At 35.7% G+C, this 22,782-nt stretch overlaps 1 protein-coding gene across 6 annotated transcripts in view; it reads right to left on the reverse strand.

Moving 5' to 3' along the window:
- The window catches only part of PHKB (phosphorylase kinase regulatory subunit beta), a 225,674-nt gene that overhangs the window by 153,198 nt on the left and 49,694 nt on the right, over window positions 1–22,782 (reverse strand). For 4 of the 6 annotated variants that reach the window (XM_057713036.1, XM_057713037.1, XM_057713038.1 and 1 more), the window contains 3 exons: window positions 16,498–16,597; window positions 11,867–11,974; window positions 6,539–6,619 (listed from right to left, as the gene is read on the reverse strand). In XM_057713036.1, the coding sequence (XP_057569019.1) occupies window positions 6,539–6,619; window positions 11,867–11,974; window positions 16,498–16,597 (289 nt within the window). Of the gene's footprint in view, window positions 1–6,538; window positions 6,620–11,866; window positions 11,975–15,818; window positions 15,836–16,497; window positions 16,598–22,782 lie in introns of those variants that run through there. The other 2 variants (XM_057713041.1, XM_057713040.1) reach the window with 2 other exon arrangements.

Consider the following 22,782-nt stretch of genomic DNA (forward strand, 5'->3'; position numbering starts at 1 on the left):
AAAATACTTGCCAACAGAATCCAACAGCACATTAAAAAGGTCATACACCATGATCAAGTGGGATTTATCCCTGGAATGCTAGGATTCTTCAATATACGCAAATCAATCAATGTGATACACCATATCAACAAATTGAAGGATAAAAACCATATGATCATCTCAAAAGACACAGAAAAAGCTTTGACAAAATTCAACATCCATTTATGATAAAAAAAATCTCCAGAAAACGGGCATAGAAGGAAATTACCTCAACATAATAAAAGCTATATATGAGAAAGCAACAGCCAGCATCATCCTAAGTGGTGAAAAACTGAAAACATTCCCTCTAAGGACAGGAACAAGACAGTGGTGTCAACTCTCACCATTATTATTCAAAATAGTTATGGAAATTTTAGCCACAGCAATCAGAGAAGAAAATGAAAAAAAAGGAATCCAAATTGGAAAAGAAGTAAAATTGTCACTCTTTGCAGATGACATGATAGTATACATAGAAAACCCTAAAGACTCTACCAGAAAACTGCTAGCACTAACTGATGAATTTAGTAAAGTAGGAGGATACAAAATTAATGCACAGAAATCTCTTGCATTCCTATACACTAACAATGAAAGAGCAGAAAGTGAAATTAAGGAAACTCCCCAATTTACCACTGCAACAAAAAAAATAAAATACCTAGGAATAAACCTGCCTAAGGAGGCAAAAGATCTGTATGCAGAAAACTATAAGACACTGATGAAAGAAATCAAAGATGACACAAACAGATGGAAGGACATACCATGCTCTTGGAATGGAAGAATCAACATTGTGAAAATGACCATATGACCCAAAGCAATTTACAGATTCAACACAATCCCTATAAAATTACCAATGGCATTTTTCACAGAACTAGAACAAGAAATCTTACGACTTATATGTAAACACAAAAGACCCCAAATAACCAAAGCAATCTTGAGAGGGAAAGAAGAAGTTGGTGGAATTAGGCTTCCTGACTTCAAAGTATACTATAAAGCCACAGTGATCAAGACAGTATGGTACTGGCACAAAAATAGAAAGGTAGATCAATGGAACAGAATAGAGAACTCAAAGATAAACCCAAGCACATATGGGCAGCTTATCTTTGACAAAGGAGGCAAGAATATACAATGGGGCTTCCTAGGTGGCAGAGTGGTTAAGAATCCGCCTGCCAATGCAGGGGACACGGGTTCAATCCCTGCTCCAGGAAGACCCCACATGCTGCGGAGAAACTAAGCCCGTGCGCCACAACCACTGAGCCTGTGCTTTAGAGCCCGTGAGCCACAACTATTGAGCCCACGTGCTGCAACTACTGAAGCCCACGTGCCTAGAGCCCGTGCTGCGCAACAAGAGAAGCCACGGCAATGAGGAGCCCGCGCAGCACAACAAAGAGTAGCCCCCACTCACCGCAACAAAAAGAAAAGAAAGAAAGCCTGCGCACAGCAAAAAAGACCCAGCACAGCCAATAAAATAAATAAATTAATTAAAAAAATATACACAATGGAAAAAAGACAGCCTCTTCAATAACTGGTGCTGGGAAAATTGGACAGCAACATGTAAAAGAATGAAATCAGAACACTCCCTACCACCATACACAAAAATAAACTCACAATGGATTAAATGGCCCTACATGTAAGGCCAGACACTATAAAACTCCTAGAGGAAAACATAGGCAGAACACTCTATGACATACATCAAAGCAAGATCCTTTTTGACCCACCTCCTAGAATCATGGAAAGAAAATCAAGAATAAACAAATGGGACCTCATGAAACTTAAAAGCTTTTGCACAGCAAAAGAAACCATTAACAAGACAAGAAGACAACCCTCAGAATGGGAGAAAATACTTGCCAACGAGGCAATGGACAAAGGATGAATCTCCAAAGTATACAAGCAGCTCATGCAGCTTCATACCAAAAAAGAAAATAACCCAATCCATAAATGGGCGGAAGACCTAAAAAGACATTTCTCCAAAGAAGACACGCAGATGGCCAACAAACACATGAAAAGACACTCAACATCACTAATCATTAGAGAAATGCAAGTCAAAGCCACAATAACGTATCACCTCACACTGGTCAGAATGGCCATCATCAAAACATCTAGAAACAATAAATGTTGGAGAGGGTGTGGAGAAAAGGGAACTCTCCTGCACTGTTGGTGGGAATGTAAGTTGGTACAGCCACTATGGAAAACAGTTTGGAGATTCCTTAAAAAACTAAAAATGGAACTACCACATGACCCAGTAATCCCACTACTGGGCATATACCCTGAGAAAACCATTATCCCAAAAGAAACATGTACCATAATGTTCACTGCAGCACTATTTACAATAGCCAGGACATGGAAGAAACCTAAATGCCCATCAACAGATGAATGGATAAAGAAATGTGGCACATATACACAATGGAATATTACTCAGCCATAAAAAAGAATGAAATTGAACTATATATAATGAGGTGGATAGACCTACAGTCTGTCATACTGAGTGAAGTAAGCCAGAAAGAGAAAAACAAATACCGTATACTAACTCATATATATGGAATCTGAAGAAATGGTACTGATGAATCCAGTGAGAGGGCAAGAGTGGAGATACAGATGTAGAGAATGGACTTGAGGACATGGGGCTGGGGCAGGGGGCAAAGGGGATGCTGGGACGAAGTGAGAGCATAGCATAGACATATTTACACTACCAACTGTAAAATAGATAGCTAGTGGGAAGTTGCTGTATAACAAAAGGAGATCAACTTGATGATGGGTGATGCCTTAGAGGGCCAGGACAGGGAGGGTGGGGATATGGGGATATGTGTATAAATACAGCTGATTTACTTTGGTATACCTCAAAAACTGGTACAAGAGTGTAAAGCAAATATATTCCAATAAAGAGCTAAAAAAAAAAAAAGATTCCATGCTCCCAATGCAAAGGGTCCAGGTTCAATCCCTGGTCAGGGAACTAGACCCCACACGCTTGCCACAACTAAGAGTTCTCATGCCACAACTAAAGAATCTGTGTGCAGCAACTAAGGAGCCCATCTGCTGCAACTAAGACCCAGCTGAATCAAATAAATAAATAAATAAATATTTTTTTAAAAAAGAAGCAATTACTAACAACAAAACAAAAAGAAAGTGGTTAGCTGCTCCTGAATTCCTGAGCCACAGAAACTATGAGATAATAAACGTTTACTCTTTTAAGCCACAAAGTTCTTAGGTAATCTGTCACACAGCAACAGATCGCTTTTATACGTGGGTGAGTCAAAAATTATCCGCACTCTGGCTGTAGAATTTATTTCAATTAACTTTTAGAAAAGACAAATACATCATTTTTCGACAGAATCTCCTTGGTTTTCAATATACTTTGTCCATCTGTCAACAAGCTTTCGCATTCCCTCATTAAAAAATGTTTTAGGCTAAGTTGCGAGCCACAAATGCACCACTGTCTTCACTTCTTCATCAGAAGTGAATGTTCATCCTTGTAGGGATGCTTTCAGGGGACCAAACAGATGAAAGCCTGATGGAGCAAGATCAGGACTATAGGGAGGATGCTTTAATACCTCATAATGAAGTAATCCACAACAGATTTCAGTTTCAAAAAATTTGTGCGATAAGTACTGAAACAACTCACAGAACAGCACAAACAGAAACGTCTGCTATCTGCAAACAAAATTTGGACCATACTTTAAGGAAGGTGAAAGTTTCTTAAAAAGCATCATTACTGGTGATGAGACATGGATTCATCACTGCAAGCCTGAGAGTAAACGGCAGAGTATGGAATGGAAACATCCTCAATCGCCCACCAAGAAAAAGTTTCAAAAGTCAACCATCAGCTGGAAAATTGATGCTTACAGTTTTCTGGGATTCTCAAGGGCCAGTATTGGAACATCATCAGGAAAAAGTTTCAACAATCAACAGTGTTCGTTACAGTGAGATGCTTATCAAAGAGCCGAAGCCTAAACTTCCGATTAAATGCAGGGGACTGCTATCCAAGTGCATTGTGATCTTGTGTGACAATACACGCCTGCACACTTCTGCCCTTATTGTCAACACTCTGCAAAAACTTCCTTCTGAGGTGTTAAAGCATCTTCCCTATAGTCCTGATCTTGCTCCATTGGACTTTCACCTGTTTGGTCCCCTGAAAGCAGCCCTATGAGGACGAAGATTCACTTCTGATGAAGAAGTGAAGACAGCAGCGCATCATGGCTCACAGCTCAGCCTATAACATTTTTTGAGGGAATACAAAAGCTTGTTGACAGATGGACAAAGTGTATTGAAAAGCAAGGAGATTATGCAGAAAAATGATGTATTTGCCTTTTCTAAAAGTTAAGTAAAATAAATTCTACAGCCAGAGTGTAGATAATTTTTGACTCACCCTCACAGTAAGAAATAATTTCCATATGTCATCCAATCTGAAAACATTGGAAAGATCCTCTAGGTTTGATGGTAGACGATATCTTTGCAAAATAAAAAGTAAATGGTACATAAGACATGGTTGGCAAAGAAGACTTTTCCAGGTTTCATGTAGATCAGGCACCTACAGATTTGTACAGTATTTTAAAATAAGGCTCTTATAACCTATACCTCCTCTAAAGAGTTGAGGAAATAACTATCTGGCCATTCTTGAAAAAACAAGCTTTCAAACGTGGAAGTTACACTCAAACATATTATCTAAAGGAACTGGAGTATGAAGGACCATCTAACAAATTTGCGTCAGTACAACTGTCTCTATAGACATTCCAAGTGCTACCCCCCGTTAATGTTTATTTCCACTTAAATTTTAAGCTTGTAAGAAACATATCTGACATTACTTTTTTCAAAACTAACATGACACTGTGACTTGTGACCAATCATTAAAATATACCAAAATTAGAGTCATATAACAGCATGACATTAGTAAAGGGACATTAGAATCCATACAGGCATTTTTTTCCATCTCCATTTATAAAGATATAAGTGATACAATTTAAAACAGAGACATACAATAGGTCTTAATATTTTAATAAAAAAATAAAAGCAAATCCAAAATGTAAAAAGGAAAGATGATAATTTTACCCTTTGTAAATCTTTACTTTCAAAGTATTCTCTAAAACTTATAGTTTTGGGGTCACCAAAGTCTAAAAGGTCCCTTATTTATTAAAGAATTATGAGTTTTTCATATAATGAGGCTTTTCCAGAAAAAGGAAGGAAAAATTTATTTTAAACACAAAACAAAATCTCATATGAGGGTATGTGAGGTTTTTTGATGTTAAATAAAGTAAGTTTCTCTGGACCCATCTCTGAATAATACTGTTTTTGTCTCTTTTAATCTACTGTTAGGTAATTTATTTATGAAGGATGACATGGAACGTGACATAGAATGCCACGTGGTAGTTCACTATTTTTTCCCCCTCCAACAGATATAAATGAGTTATCTCCATTATTAAACAGAAGGACTGACGTAAGTGAACTTTATATTTAGTGAATATATACACAAGAATGATCTAAATAGAAGTTTCCCAACCCCTCCCTTACCCAAAATGTTTGAATACCACTATTTCACAATATTATAAAAACTGAGAACTACCTGGATGAAATGAAAACATGTAATTCTTTGATAAATCAAACAGAAGAAACCAAAAGTAGGTACTATTAATTTCTTCTTATCATTATTGCTTCTTTATTATTTAGCTATACTTCCAAATAGGTTTTACTTATGTATATTAAAAAGGCACAGCTGAATGAATGTACAAGATTATGAACTACTAGAGGGCAGGACTATATGCAAAAACTTCATAGCACCCTCAGCGCAGTTCAATGACGACTTTGGTGCTTACTATATAATACAATTGTTCTCCCTGCATGGATCACAGGAGAAAAATGATAAGTATATATAACATACCTACTCTTTGATGGAATTCTCATTGTATATACCATCTCAACTTTGCTTCAACTTTGGCACATTTCAAAATGTGTTAGTACATGGGTCTGTGTTTGTTCAAGCATTAGTGCCTATGAAAGAAATGTTTCTCAACTTTGTGATATAAATTATTTTCAAATTTTCTAATAAGAATAAGAACATTCTTTTGAATGTTCTAATCTTTTGAATGCACTTATCTTTTGAAAAACATCAAGAACTCTATTGAGGTCGCACAAATAAAAACAACAAAATATGATAAACGTATTTTTTTTACTTTTAAAAGGATGGGTTACAAAAAGCATATGAAAGAAATAATAATTGTGAGAAAATCTGCAAATACTATTTTATTTTCATTGTTACTAAAATTTCAGAATGTTACAAGTTTTTATTTCAGATCACCTGAAATATAGCCTTCATAGGAGTAAAGTTTTAAAATCTGTTAGATATTTTGCTCATTTTTAAAGTGCTGTTGCACTGAAAATATAAAGACTTCTTGGCTGAGTATCCAAAATCCAGTATCTGACTATATGAGTTTAAAAATAACCCATTTTATACAACTAAAAATAAATTTCAAAAAGTAAAAGAAAAAAATATTCTCAGAGATGAAATTTAGTACTAGAGAATTTGGGGAAATCATACCTCATCAGTGTTATAGACAATCTGGAGTCCTGAGGAAATCATTTCCACAAGGTAAAGAAGATAGAGTGACACTGTATTTATCTGAAAATAAACAATTATTATAATAGGTTAAAGGAAATAACAAAAATACTATGTTATGAAATTAAACATAAAAGATAAAATTACAGGTCATTTGCTTTACTAGTGTCATATGAAAGCTACCTCCTTTCCTATGAAAAATGAAGGAGCTGTGGATTTACTTCATAATAAAATCTCAGCTTTGTGTGTAAAACTCTAAAATCCTCAAATTCATTGTGATGGTTATTAATAGCTGATTAGGGACTATTTTGCTTTCTAAGATTTATTCTTAAACTCTAGATCTAAGTACTTCCACTTTGAAACAGTTCTGCCCACAGGCAGCTAAGTAATGTCAATCCAACTCAAGTGTATGTAAACAAAAAAATTCTTTGGCAAGTAAGACATTAGGACTATGCCAGTACACCATGAACAACAGGCAGTGCATCTTGTATTCAGAGAATACAGAACTTATGTAAGCAACTGCTGGAACATATTAATCAATAATTTAAAATATATTTATGAACAAATGAGTTTTTTAAATGAGTGTTTTTCTTTTAGTTTATTAGTCTATTAAAGATAAACATTATATGATCTGAACAAAACAAACAAAAGCAGAAGACAATAATGTCCACTTTAACCAAAAACAAAGATTCTCATAGAATTCTGAATAGGATACGTAAATTTTCTAGAGAAAACAGGCAGTGAAAGATGAATACTATAACATGGACAAACCTTGAAAGCATTACGCTAAATGAAAGAAACTGGTCACAAAAGACCATATGTTCTATGATTCCATTTATATAAAATGTACAAAATAGACTTATTCACAGAGACAGAAAGTAGACTGGTAACTGCCTAGGGTGGGGGTCTTTGAAGAAGATGGGGAGTGACTGCCAATAGGTACAGGATTTCTTTACGGAGTGATGAAGATGTTCTGAAACCGACTGATGTTGGCTGCACAATTTTGTGAATAGATTAAAAACCACTGAGTTGTATACTTTACATAGGTGAATTGTATATTATGTGAATTATATCTCAACAAAGCTGTTATCTAATAAACAAACAAATAATAAATGGGAAGCAGTGCAAATTTTTCATTTAGCCAGGAAACTGCTAACTTGAGTTAAAAACAAAGAGAAGCCAAGATGGAATTTTCTCACCATATAATTCTAACCCAGAAGATTATTACCCACTAACTGCCTTGGTGCCTTGTGCCTTCCTTGACTCTCCTCCAATCCTTTCTAAGAAACTGACAGAAAGTTGGGGCAGAAAATTATTCATGCCCTAGATGCCTTGGACAAAGCAGCCTTGTGCTGCCAGGCCTGCCATTGCAGGTAGCTCTCTCAGGAGCCAGGACTATCCTGAACGTCTCCTGACTTCCCAGCACTCGAAGTCCAGTGGGTGTCGGGGTCTTCTCAAGGTCCAAGTGGGACACATACAAAGATAGAGGATTCCAGTTCTAGGTGTTTTAGATCAGCATCAACTCTTTTTTTTAAAGAACTTTTAATTGAGATACAGTTAACAGACAATAAACAGCATACATTTAGAGTGTACAATTTGGTATCCCAATCTCCCAATTCATCCCCCACCCTCCAACCCTCCCCGCTTTCCCCACCTGGTGTCCATATGTTTGTTCTCTACATCTCTGTCTCTATTTCTGCCTTGCATTTCCTCTTTCATAGTTGTTAGCATTTGCCTTATGTATTGAGGTGCTCCTATATTGGGTGCATATATATTTATAATTGTTATCTCCTCTTCTTGGATGGATCCCTTGATCTTTATGTAATGTCCTTTCTTGTCTCTTGTAACATTTTTTATTTTAAAGTCTATTTTATCTGATGTGACTATTGCTACTCCAGCTTTCTTTTGATTTTCATTTGCATGGAATATCTTTTTCCATCCCCTCACTTTCCATCTGTATGTGTCCCTAGGTCTGAAGTGGGTCTCTTATAGACAGCATATATATGGGTCTTGTTTTTGTATCCATTCAGCCAGTCTGTGTCTTCTGGTTGGTGCATTTAGTCCATTTACATTCAAGGTAATTATTGATATATATGTTCCTATTACCATTCTCTTAATTGTTTTGTGTTTGCTTTCGTAGGTCCTTTTCTCCTCTTATGTTTCCCACTTAGAGAAGTGCCTTTAGCATTTGTTGTAGGGCTGGTTTGGTGGTGCTGCATTCTCTTAGCTGTTGCTTGTCTGTAAAGCTTTTGATTTCTCCCTTGAATCTGAATGAGATCCTTGCTGGGTAGAGTATTCTTGGTTGTAGGTTCTTCCCTTTCATCACTTGAAATATATCATGCCATTCCCTTCTGGCTTGCAGAGTTTCTGCTGAGAAATCAGCTGTTACCCTTATGGGAGTTCCCTTGTATGTTATTTGTCGTTTTTTCCTTGTTGCTTTTAATAACTTTTCTCTGTCTTTAATTTTTGTCAGTTGGACTACTATATGTCTTGGCGTGTTTCTCCTTGGGTTTATCCTGCCTGGGACTCTCTGCACTTCCTGGACTTGGGTAGCTATTTCCTTTCCCATGTTAGGGAAGTTTTCAACTAGAATCTCTTCCAATATTTTCTCAGGTCCCTTCTCTCTCTCTTCTCCTTCTGGGACCCCTATAATGCGAATGTTGGCGTATTTAACATTGTCCCAGAGGTCTCTTAGGCTGTCTTCAGTTCTTTTCATTCTTTTTTCTTTATTCTTTTCTGCATCAGTGATTATCACTATTCTGTCTTCCAGGTCACTTATTCGCCCTTCTGCCTCAGTTAATCTGCTCTTGGTTCCTTCTAGTGTATTTTTCATTTCAGTTATTGTGTTGCATATCTCTGTTTGCTCTTTAATTCTTCTAGGTCTTTGGTAAACTTTTCGATCTTTGCATCCTGTCTTTTTTCAAAGTTCTGGATCATCTTCACCATCATTATTCTGAATTCTTTTTCTGTAAGGGTGCCTATCTCCTCTTCATTTAGTTGTTTTTCTAGGGTTTTATCCTGTCCCTTCATCTGGTACAAAGTCCTCTGCTTTTTCATTTTCTCTATCTTTCTGTGGCTGTGGTTTTCAGTTCCACAAGACAAAATACTGCTGATACTGCTTGATACTGCTGTCTGCCCTCTTGTGGAGGAAGCTATCTAGGAGGCTAGTGTGTGCTTCCTGATGGGAGGGACTGATGGTGGGTAGGGCTGGGTGCGCAGAGCTCAGTAAGACTTTAATCTGATTTGGTGGGCAGAGCTCAGTAAACCTTTAATCTGCTTGTCTGCTAATGGGTGGGGCTGTGTTCCCACCTTGTTGGTTGTTTGGCCTGAGGCTACTTAGCACTGGCGCCTATGGGCTCTTTGGTGGGGCTAATGGTGGACTCTGGGAGGGTTCATGCCAATGAGCCCTTCCCAGTACCCCTGCTGCCAGTGCCCCTGTCTCCTCAGTGAGCCACAGCTGCCCCCCACCTCTGCAGGCAACCCTCCAACACCAGCTGGTAGGTCTGGTTCAGTCTTTTATGGGGTCACTGCTCCTTCCCTCTGGGTCCTGGCGAGCACACTGTTTTGTGTGCCCTCCAAGAGTAGAGTCTCTGTTTCCCCCAGTCCTGTGGAGGTCCTGCAATCAAATCCCGCTGGCTTTCAAAGTCTGATTCTCTGGGGAATCCTCCTCCCGTTGCTGGACTCCCAGGTTGGGAAGCCTAACGTGGGGCTCAGAACCCTCACTTTAGTGGGTGGACTTCTGCATTATAACTGTTCTCCAGTCTGTGAGTCACCCACCCAGCATTTATGGGATTTGATTTTAACGCGATTGCGCCCCTCCTACCATCTCACTGAGGCTTCTCCTTTGTCTCTGGACGTGGGGTGTCTTCTTTGGTGAGTTCCAGTGTCTTTCTGTCGATGACTGTTCAGCATTTAGTTGTATTTCCAATGCTCTTGCAAGAGGGAGTGAGCACACGTCCTCCTACTCTGCCATCTTAATCCTTTTCCCAGCATCAATTCTTAAGTAACTTTTCTCAGAACACAGTAGGGAAGAGCTTCATCCCATTGACAGGGTCATCCAAACATTTTCTTAGAGCACTGACAGTGGCCTGCCAGAAATGATCTCAAAGAAATTCCATCACTACTGACAGCCACTTACAGCAACACCTCAAAGAGCTCTCTGCTCTGACTTTTAGGAGGCTTCTATGAGAAAATATTAGTAAGTGGCAAATTGTACAGGGACTACCAAATAACAGGTTGACTAGCACCTGTTTGAAACCACCTATGTGCTAGGCACTGAGCTTAAATTCTGAGATACAAAAATAAATGAGCCATTATCTTCTGAAAACCCTATATCAAATAGTAAACATATTTGTCAAAGCAAAAGGTATAGAAAACCTAACTATGTGATAATCACAAGGAGAAGGTTGAGCAGCTACATATTCACGTAACACTAAATCTCCAAGGAACTGGTTACAAAGAAGCGTAAGAGTTTCTGCTGCAAAGAAATGGGGACACAACCGTCTGTGTTTGGAGGAATCATACTAAAGTAAGACATTTCAGCTCTCTAGAGAGAAAGGAACTATAAAAAGGAGATACTCTTATTTTAGTAAGGAATATATGAATAATAAGTAGTCAGTCCTAAAGACTGCAGAACCAAATGATGAACAGGAAGAAAATCCATCACAGATAAATAGAATATATAATATTTGTATCCTAGAAACAAGGCAATAGGATGTCCTGCTAAAAGGAGTACACAGATGTGAGAAAAAAAGTGAAAACAAAGTCTTACAGTGTATTCTTAGCATACAAAATTTATATATAAAATTTAATATAGTATATATGATAAAATTTATAGACTCCAGAAATGCCCTTTGGAATTACATTTTAGTGGTATGTTTTTAGCTTTATAGAAGGTTGATATATATTAAAACTGAACTGTCATGTAACAAAAACTTCTGATTTGCTACTATATTACTGTCAATTGTCTTTTATTCCCTAGTTCCTAAATATTGAAATTCCTCTAAATTTGATAACAAGCACAAGCTTTTGTCACTGAAAGTGCTACAGGATTCCTCCTTCGAAATAATAATAATATTATAATCCATCCACCTGTTCTTTTTGCTTTTGGACCACGAACTCAGTCAAATTCAATGTTCAATCACAATACCTAATTCAGTCCTGGTGGGATTTCTTCATTTCATGGTTGATTTTCTACTTGTATTTTGAATAATTTATGAAAATCTACCTTTTAAACATTGTAAATAGCCTCAAATTTTCTATGATGCAGAGTATAAATGGAAAAGAAAATTTGTAATCTTTTCTTTTTACCTGAAGATGACCATATTCTTCATAGGAGAGGATCTCATCTCCTGTATGTACACTGAAAACAGAGTGAAGACATGTTGTCGGTCGCGGATCCTGCTTAAACTGCTGGACCTAGAATAGAATATAAAATTTAAATAATGCTACTAACTCATAGTCTTATCCAAGATCTATGATTATAACCAGAGATTATAAATTATTTTTCAAGAAACTTTCTAATGGGGAAAGCAATAGCTTATAGAGAGAGGACAGAACAAAGTAGAAATGTTAGTTTTTCTAAAGAAACAAAACACAGATAAAACTCAAAACTATTAGTTTAATAGAGTTAATACAATTGTTAAATATTTAATTGACACTTCACAAACATAGCAACTCAGGTGTACTAGGGAGCTTGTTAATGTCGTAGCATTGACTTTTGCACTGTTTTGCATCTTATTTTAGAGACAAATAATGGTTTACTCTGTAGGACAGGATTTCGAGGATTGTATCTCACTGTACTGTGATTTGGAAATGCTTACACAACACTGAATGAAAGAGTGCTTCAGGCCACATTCTAATTCAGTAAGTGTTCACAACTTCAAATGCTTTTCTTTCTCCAGGGATCACAAATTTAACCCACACTCTTGTCGATGTGTTTTCATTTCTTTTGGCACATATAACTCTCATTACTAAGGCACCAATTCTAAGAGGATATAGCCCATACCGTTAGCTGTTAACTGAACATAAAATTTAACCATTTTAGAATACTAAGTAAGTACTAAGTGACAAAAAAGACAAACTCCAAGGACAAACAGATATTAATTCAATTCAGCAAATATTTACTGATACTAGTTATATGCCAAGTATGCCAAGTATGAGATAAATAGGAACAGAGAATGAATAGAATGAGACATAGCTCTATGTAAAGGCAATGACTTCCTTCTCTCTTTGATAGTATCTAGGCGTTCCTGATCTTGCCTTGTTTCACTTGGCTAAGGAACCACATAGAACCATACTCTCTTCTCTAACTTCAAATTTCTTCTCCATTCTTAAAGTCTTATCTCAAAAAAACCCCCAAATTTTCTTTTATAAAGTCCCTTCTGAACCCCAACTAAAATTTCTTCCTTTGGACTCCTACATTAGGGTGCTTATCCCTCAATTATGTCTCCAGTCTTTTATTTTTATGAGTTGTCTATATCTCCCACTAGCTTCTAGAAGTTACACTATCCAATATGGCAGCCACTAGCTACATGTGACTAATTAAATTAAATTACAATTATATAAAATTTAGATATTCAGTCCTTCAATCACACTAGCCCCAGATCAAGTGCTCAACAGTGACATGACTCGTGATTTCTTTAACTGTTCAACACAGTAACAGAAAACATTTAGATCATCACAGAAGATTTACTTGACAGTACTATGCTAGAGGGCTAACACATCTTTGTACCCTCAAGAGCCCAGCACAAACAAATAAGCCCTCCCTATGGTTGAAATCAACAAAATAAAAGTCAGGACCTATCAACAGATAATCAGAAATGAGAGAGTGAGGATAAAGGTAGGGACATACACCTTCTATCTATGTAGTGACCAAGCTATCCAGTGCTAACTCAGAGAAGGTGAGAAGGCTACCCCTTTCTCAATATCTGAAACTGCTGGCAATAGTCTTAGACTATACAAATAGAAATCAATGTGGTCACTACTTTCAAGTACCATGACTATTATCTCAAAGTGTTGAACATTATTCTTAGACAAAATGTAGTTAAATTAAAACAAAATATATTTTGCCCACTTGATAAGGATCTAAATGGATAAGGTTTTATTAGTTTAATAAAGTGATTGCTGCAGTTGACAAGGCAGTGTTTGTCATTTGTCTTCAAGATACACAAGTACTCAGCATGAGAATTTATATTCATTCAATCACTGTGTCAGGGGAAAAGCAACTACTAAATGATTAAAGATGCTCAAGTGGGGAATTATATAATTATGCTTTGAGTCTTAAAGTTGTTAAAAGACAAAGAATTTAAAATTTCAGAAAAAAAAGCCCCAAACTCTATAAGCTTTGAAAACTAATGGGGCATACTGCATGTAAAAATAGACAAAAAGTACTCTTGAAAGCAGTCAAAATCAAGAGGACTTTAATTAGTATTGTGTGATATCTGGCATTTGGCAAGTAAAAATAAAGAATGATTAAAGTAAAATTTTCTAGATTAAAAAAACTAGAATAATGTTTTTTCTTCTTGTATTTTATTTAGACTTTTCCTGAAAACTTTAATCATTGTGAATAAGCAGTTTATCATTCAGGAAAAGGTACTGAGTATTTTGTCATCCATTCTTAATTTATAGACTTAAAAAATGCATGTAGGCGGGAGAAATCATCTCATAAGGGAATTTTGGAAGAATAAATTTTATAAAATTTTAATGATTTCTCATGAATTAGAAACTACTTAGCATTTTACACAAGTAAACGTTTTAAGGAGATAATTAGGGGCAGCAACATTCATAGCCTATTGTAAAGCAAATCCCTGCCCTCTAACACTAGCTGCAGATTGAATCGATTCTGAAATCTGAATGCTTCTCCTTAAAAAGTGTTAATAAAAACAGGTATATGAACATTTAAAAGTAAAAAAAAAAAACCTAATGTTAATAAGCAGATATTATTACAAGCAGCAAAACAACAATAGAAATCATATTGCTCTACATTCTGCATATCAAGGAAAACTCTATTCACTCAAATTTGTAATAAATTAAAATATCTCCTTTAGGTAGAAAATGTTAGAAAATATGTCAGGAAGCATGCTTTATAGTGAGAAGCAACAAAAGTGGAGAGTCTCAGACTTTCTAAGCCATGAGTTTACTTCAGAAGATGAACCTTAAGGTCAAAGAACACATGAAGACTACAAATATGCTTAACTTTAGTTTTAAGGGGAGGCCAACAGATATAATTTCATATTTAAAAATACGGTAACAGTCTCTACTGCTATGGAATCATGAAGGAAAAGGTGAGCACCAATAGAGGTGAAGGCATGGTGGGAGGCACTGAGCTGGATGCATGGTTCACTCTCACCAAGTCGTTTGTGGATTATAGTAATATCCTTCATTCCTACTCGAAAGGTTATGGGACTCAAGAAAGATTATAACAATGAAAATGTTTTAAAATTTGTAAAACGCTACATTTTGTAGTATGCAGAAATACCTAATCCTAACGTGACCTATACCTTCTTACAACTCACACTTATTTTAATGGCCTACCATGCTACATAAGGCAAAACATGATAATCCTTTGTAATTTAAGGAATTCAAGACAGCTTAAGTTACATTCAAGCTGTATTCAAAAGAAAACATAATTGTGAATACTGGTTAGTAAAGCTGAATAATATTTAAAAAAGGACATTAACAATTGGTTAAACAAGTCACAAAGAGAAAAATTTGTATCACTTTCTTCCTTTTGATAATTATAATTTAAGTCTGTCAGCCTGGTTAGCAAACATATGAAATTCATGGTTCTCACAATGTTTCCTTGACAGAAAAGTTGAATTTATAAACATAAAGCATTCATGAAATGATAAATGTGAAATAAATAGTAAACTTCTAACACTTAGGAAAAAATAACTTTAATGACAATTACTTCAATATATATGACATAAAAGTTTAATTCAAATATGTCAATATGACATACCACTTTATTTCAATCATTGAAGAAAACCTTTATAATAATGACTTGCAAAGTCAAATCTCAGTAGAGAAATTACAGGTTTTTCATATATCTCTATTATCAACTTGTGAATAAATTTACTTTCTCTGCAAACTAACATTTTTTGGTTGTCATTTTCTGGTGACAGAATATAAGTGATTTTTGTTTTCATTTTTATTTCAGATACAGGTCTTAAAAAATGTGCTATCACAAAAACTTAATATAATATTGATATGATAGAGATATATAAAGTATTAAGTGATCAAAATTGCCTGCATTAATTACCAGAGTGCAGCTTTGCTAATGAATCATCAAACCTGGGAGTGGTCTTGGGAAACCATGATGCACTGATGTAACTATGTGGACACTTACTATATTAGGACCTGGAAACACAGAGGTGTAGGTAAGTAGGGGGAATATCACATTATACTTGTATAGAGCTTTACAGTTTATAAATTTTTATTATGCATATTATTTCTTCAATTTCCAAAATAACTCTGTAAAGTTTCCTGTTTTCTAAGCCTATAATTCCTGCCCTCTTTACATGTAAATGAATGAATATTATATTCATAAACTAGAGCTCCCTTAAGCCAGAGTATTCACATGTCCAAAAGGAATTTTCATAAGGATGTTCTCAAGTAATACAATATTGGTTAGAATTATGGCTATCGTGAGGTTCCTGAGAAACATGAGTATTTATCAAGCAAACACCAGATGCAAGATACAAACAAATTCAAGCCCAAATAACAATTCTCAACCAATCTCACTAAAAGTATTTCTTCAATTTCAGTATTTCAAAACCCTGGGCTGGGAAGGCAGAGCTATTTTAACCTATCTAGACTGCCCTAGGACGTGGCTTTACCTTTTGAAAGTACGTTCTTCTTCAGAAGATGCTATTGCTATATTGGTTAAATTAATGCCTCAGAATGATGTGAGAATTTCAGTCCACACTACAGTGTTTTACCTTATCAGCCTGACGCATATAGCAGTAGAGAATTCCTCTCATACATTTTATAGCCGAGTGCTCCAGCTCATGGGTTCTCCCCTTGTCATCATCAATGCGCCTGGGTGAGAGAGATAACTCATGAAACAAATTGGAAACGCATTTGAAAAGGAAGCAGAGCTTTTCATAATTAAATATTTAACTATCTAGCTAATCCTATGTTCTGGCGACATCTACTAATTCTGTAACAGTGAAACTCCATTTTCCCAGCAGATGTAGAAATGCTGCACAAAAAAAAAAAAAAAAATCCCATGATGAAACCTGTGCAGATTTCTCCTTCTTTTAAGGAAGTAAGCCAATTGCTTTAAAAATAGTATAAAATGTTTTCAACATTGACTTGGCTGAAACTTTAAAGGATATTTCTATACTGGAAAAATCTGCCAAAAGATTTTTTAAATTCACTGCTGCACAGTAGAGGCAATTTTAAATATCAATCCCTTTAGGTTATACAGTGGCCATTTGGATTCAAGGAAGAGTAGATTAAGATAGGCACATGTCTTCTTTGTTCTGCCATGTGTTTAATAATGCCAGGCTGGGCACTTCAGTCAGGAATGCCTTCAACTAAAACATGCATCCATCCAGTATGATACATGATGCATTTGGGTATAAAGTTTTGTATGCTCAGGTCTTAGTTTAGAATCAATTGACCATAGTTTATATCTCTTGCTTTTAAAAAGAAAAAAACAGCTAACACCTATTAACCTAGGTTAAGATGTTCTTCTGTCTTTAAGTTCCTTTTTTATTATTGATCAGTGGCCTCAAAAAAGATGAATAAGCGTCACCCACCAATGAAAAAATAAAAGTAGCTTATTCATTGTTTTACTAAATCTTAACTAAAATATCTGGCCATCATCCTCACTTGATAAAAAACATCACCTGTCTCGTTAAAAAGTATACTATAATTACTTCCTCTTTCAATTACAGATCTCACACAACACTAATGGACAGAATGATGATCATTTTAACATAGTATGGGGAATGTCAGTAAAAAGTAAGTTATTTGTCATTAGAACATCATTCCTCCTTTCATATGCAGGTGCTAAAATAAAACTAGTATGGTTTTGCTCTGTGATCTACTTTCCCCCTAATGTTACTGCCAAGTGTTCACAGAAGCAAAGTATGGTGTGGTTAACAGTGGACAAGGCACTGATAAATGAAGGAAACAGTATATCTGGAGTATAATAATCCCAATGAAATGTTCTGTACATAATTTCCATCTCATCTAAAAACAAAGAAATAATTCAGAAAGAAACAAAATGAAGTTTTTCTAAAATTGCCTTTAAAATAATTCTCTGCCCCTAATTTCCACAAGCACTAAACCAAGACTAAAATATTCCAAAATAATTCAGTCACAGTAAAGAATCCTTCTATTGCAATGGAGTTTTCATGTTTATCCTTTCTTCTGTAAATAATAGTGGTAACCAGTAGGATATTTCTCGTCTGACTTAGAAAATAAAAGAACAGTTGCATTTGAGTAAAAACATTTAGGCAATTAGTATATATCTATTCCCTTTCCTAAGATAGAAAAAATGAACCTGGTGATCCAAAATAATTCCCCCATTTTCTACCAGGAACTGGCAATATTCTACTCTCTTTAGCAAGCTCTATGGATACAAGTTCAAGTTTTAATATGATCTTAATAATATTTTTAACTTAAAAAACAGATAAATAACTTTAACTTTAGTCAATTTATTGATCACAAGCTATGTGGAGATGTTGATCAGCTATATCTACAATATGAAGTCTTGAGTTTATATCTAAACCAGAATTCCATACTTATAAATATGTAACTAGTGAAGAAACTAAACACTTGAATCCTATCATTGATGCATTATTTCCTCATAGCCAAGCTTCAAGGAAAATAAAATAAGAATATTGTTTGGTCATGTGACTTGACTGTTTACTAGCACTAAGCTAGGGCCACCTGTTATATTCAATTCCTAAAATAGCAATAAATCTGACAAGGGAGGGAACAGGCTAACTTCTTACACGAAGGCATCCTCTCTCTCCCTTAGACAGTACTGTGAGCTATCTTGTCAGTGTCTGCCTTGAGTTTTTGTATTTCCAACATATGCAAATTTAAACAGTCTGAAAGTACTTTTTCAAGTCAATACTCTTAAAAAGTTTACTCTTCTAAAATATAAAAAGTAAAGAAAACTAAATTCCATATTTAAATCCTAATTTAAAGCCATGTTTTTTTCTAGAAGTTATATTAGAACAAAAAATGCAAAAACCCTACATGATACTTTTTAGTATGGCACAAAGTATAGGTTGAACTTTCTTTTAACAGATTTTGTATAATTGACCAGGTTCAGAAACAGTTTTAACTTTAACCATGTAAATCAATATACTTATTTATAAAATAAAATAATATAATTATAATAGTTATAATCATATAATATAAAAATTTAATTATATTAATTATAATTATATTCACACAATTATAATGTAATATAGATATAATACAATTACATATAATGTAATACAGATATAATATATTATAATTATATATAATGTAATATTATAATTTTAAACAATGGTATATTCAGGACTACAACTTGATATGTAAATGACAATTTAAAAAATCAAACACATTAATAAGCATTTCTTTCCTCCTCCAAAATAAAACAAAATTACAAAGTGAAACTGTAATATTACATTTAAGAAAAAGAAACTATTTCAGTGTATTTTTGCAAATAAGTTACTTCATTGTCTCTTGACTTTATCTAATTATTTAATTAAATAGCATCAAATTATACTCCTAATGTATATGAAATATAAATGTGCATAAGATAATCCTTTTAAGTCCTCAGTAAACATGCACACACACACAAATTCAAACAGAAGTGAGGTTTCAAGAGATTGACAACAATGATTAAAAACTAATACAATTAGAAAAATCAAATTACTTCCCTTTAAAAAATTAATAACTATATTATGCATTCATTACCAATAAGAGATAGATATAAACTCCTGAAGAGAAAATACTGACAGCTTAATTTTTGAGGAATTCTTCCTAATATAATCTATATGATTTCATTAGTTTTTACAAGTAGAACTGGAAACAAAATTCTACTAATTTTACAACATGGGGATTCTCTAAACAAATCATCATGACTTCATATTGTAAAAGTAAAAAGGGCTTCATAGTAATTCTGTTGTAAGTATCCTTGCATTTCTCCAAATAGAAGACATTTTGCTTGCTAATAAAACAAAAAATCTGCCATTTTAACTGCATAAGAAGATAAATTACGCAGGGAGTTAGTACACAGATAGTGTCCCGAACAAAGAAGGGACTTTAAATTCTCTATCAGATGTTTGAAGCCTTCTGGGAAAAGGCCTGTACTCTTGCCTTTTTTTAAGCAATTTTCTACCAACATTTTATTTAGAAAAATTTCAAATCTATAGAAAAGTTAAAAGAATGCTACAATGAATAAACCTTTTACTCTTCCCCTGGGTTCACCAGTTGCTAAAATTAGCTTGCATTCTCTACCTATAATTTATTTTCTACACTATTTGAAGTATCATTACACATACATATTTCAGAATTATCTCCTAAAAACCAGGACATTCTCCTATATAATCATAATATCATTATCACACCCAAGGAACTGATACTATAATGTCTTATAGTGTATATCAAATATAATCCATTTATCCCCAAAATAGACTTTGTAACAGGGGTCCCCAACCCCCGGGCCACGAACTGGTACTGGTCTGTGGCCTGTTAGGAACTGGGCCTCAAAGCAGGAGGTGAAAGGCAGGCGAGCGAGAGGAGCTTCATCTGTATTTACAGCCACTCTCCATCCCTCACATTACTGCCTGAGATCCGCCTCCTGTCAGATCAGCGGCAGCATTAGATTCCCATAGAAGCTCAGACTCTACTGTGAATTGAGCATGTGAAGGACCTAGGTTGCACGCTCCTTATAAGAATCTAATGCCTGATGATCTGAGGTGGAGCTGAGGCTGTGATGCTAGCACAGAGGAGCGGCTACAAATACAGATTATCATTAGCAGAGAGGTTTCACTGCACAGAGACCATAATAAATCAACTGCTTGCAGACTCATCAAGACCCTGTTAGTGAGTGGCAAGTGACAGTTAAGCTGCATCTGGTGGCAGGCTTTAAGAATCCAACACTTACTTTAATCTGTGGTGGCCCGCCTATTATTTTATTTACCACTTCCATCCGTGCCTCTTTCCCACACTGTGCACTTGTCTCAGTCACAGTTTTGGTAAGCCCACAAGCTAACCTTAGCCAAAACTGAGTAAAAAGTAAATGTCGCTGGAGAGCTTCTTTGAAAAAGGGGAAAGACCTAATGATGAGATGGCAGAAGACTCTAAGACTGTCAACAAAAAGAAAGCTGCATTTAAAAGAAAATACAAAGAGTCCTACCTAAATTATGGGTTCATTGCAACAGGTGATTCACATTTCTAAGCCCAATTTGTATAATATGTGATGAATGGCTATCCAACCAAGCCATGAAAACTTCAAAACTGCCTCGCCACATTGAGACAAAGCACCCTACATTAAAAGACAAGCCTCTGGAGTTTTTCAAAAGAAAAAAACATGAACACAAAGAACAGAAGCAATTATTGAAGGCCACCACTTCATCAAATGTCTCTGCACTGAGAGCATCATTCTTAGTGGCTAACCACAATGCTAAAGCTAAGAAGCGCTTTACTATTGGTGAAGAGTTGATCCTGCCTGTTGCTAAGGACATTTGTCATGAACTTTTAGGAGAGGCTGCATTTCAAAAGGCGGCACATGTTCCTCTTTCGGCTAGCCGCATAACTAGACGAAGTGATGAAACAGCAGAGGATACTGAGGCACAACTGTTAGAGAGGATTAACGAGTCACCATGGTATGCAATCCAGGTCGACAAGTCTACAGATGTTGACAACAATGCTTTGCCTGATGTATTTTTCAGAAGGATACGCATGAGGATATGTTACATGCACTTTTGTTGCCAACCAACACCACAGCTGCAGAAATATCCAAGTCTTTGAATGATTACATATCAGGAAAACTGAATTGGTTATTCTGTGTCAGTATATGCATGGACAGAACAGTTGCCATGACTGGACGACTTTCTGGTTTTACTACTTGGGTCAATGAGATCACTTCTGAATGTGAGTCTACGCGCTGTGTCATCCATAGAGAAATGCTGGCTAGCCAGAAAATGTCACCTGAACTTAACAACATTTTGCAGGATGTGATTAAAATTATAAACCACATTAAAGTACATGCCTTTAACTCATGTCTGTTCACACAGCTCTGTGAGGAGATGGACAGAGAGCACACACATCTTCTCTTATACACAGATAAGTGTATAAGAGAGATAAGTGTATGAGATAGCTTTCTAAAGGTAAGTGTGTAAGTGTATAAAGATAAGTGTATAAGTAACATAGCTTTCTAAAGGTAGATCGCTGGCCAGAGTTTTTGAGTTACAAAAGCCACTCCAGAGATTTCTTTTAGAAAAACAGTCAACAGTGGCAGCACATTTCAGTGACACAGAAAGGGTCTCAAAACTTGCTTACATGTGTGACATCTTCAAGCTGCTCACTGAACTCAATCGGTCCCTTCAGGGGAGAACAATACCTGTGTTCAACTCAGCAGATAAAGTGGCTGCATTCAAAGCCAAACTGGAATTATGGGGGTGACGAGTGAACACTGGGATTTTTCACATTTCAAACATTAGCAGAGATTTTGAAAGAGACTGAGCCAGGGCCTTCTCTCTCCCAGCTGGTGTATGGTCACCTATCTGAGCTTTCAAAAGAGTTTGAGCATCTCTTCCCAACCACAAAAGACCCCCAAACTGGGAAGGAACGTTCCATGACCCATTTGTGAATAAGCCAGATGAACCGACTTTGTCCGTGCTAGAAGAGGATCAACTGCTTGAGATGGCAAATGACAGTGGCCTAAAAAACATGTTTGAGACAACTTCAAATTTCCATATGTTCTGGATTAAAGTTAAAACAGAATATCCTGAGATTGCCACAAAAGCATTGAAAAGCCTGCTTCCATTTCCAACATCCTATCTTTGTGAAGTAGGGTTTTCTGCAGTATTAGCAACCAAAACAAGATTATGGAGTAGACTGGACATAAGCAACACACTTTGGGTGTCACTGTCTCCCATCACCCCCAGAGGGAACCATCTAGTTGCAGGAAAACAAGCTCAGGGCTCCCACTGATTCTGCATTATGGTAAGTTGTATAACTATTTCATTATATATTACAAGGTAATA

This window comes from Hippopotamus amphibius, chromosome 16, assembly GCF_030028045.1.
Source record: "Hippopotamus amphibius kiboko isolate mHipAmp2 chromosome 16, mHipAmp2.hap2, whole genome shotgun sequence".
In the NCBI taxonomy this organism is placed as follows: domain Eukaryota; kingdom Metazoa; phylum Chordata; class Mammalia; order Artiodactyla; family Hippopotamidae; genus Hippopotamus; species Hippopotamus amphibius.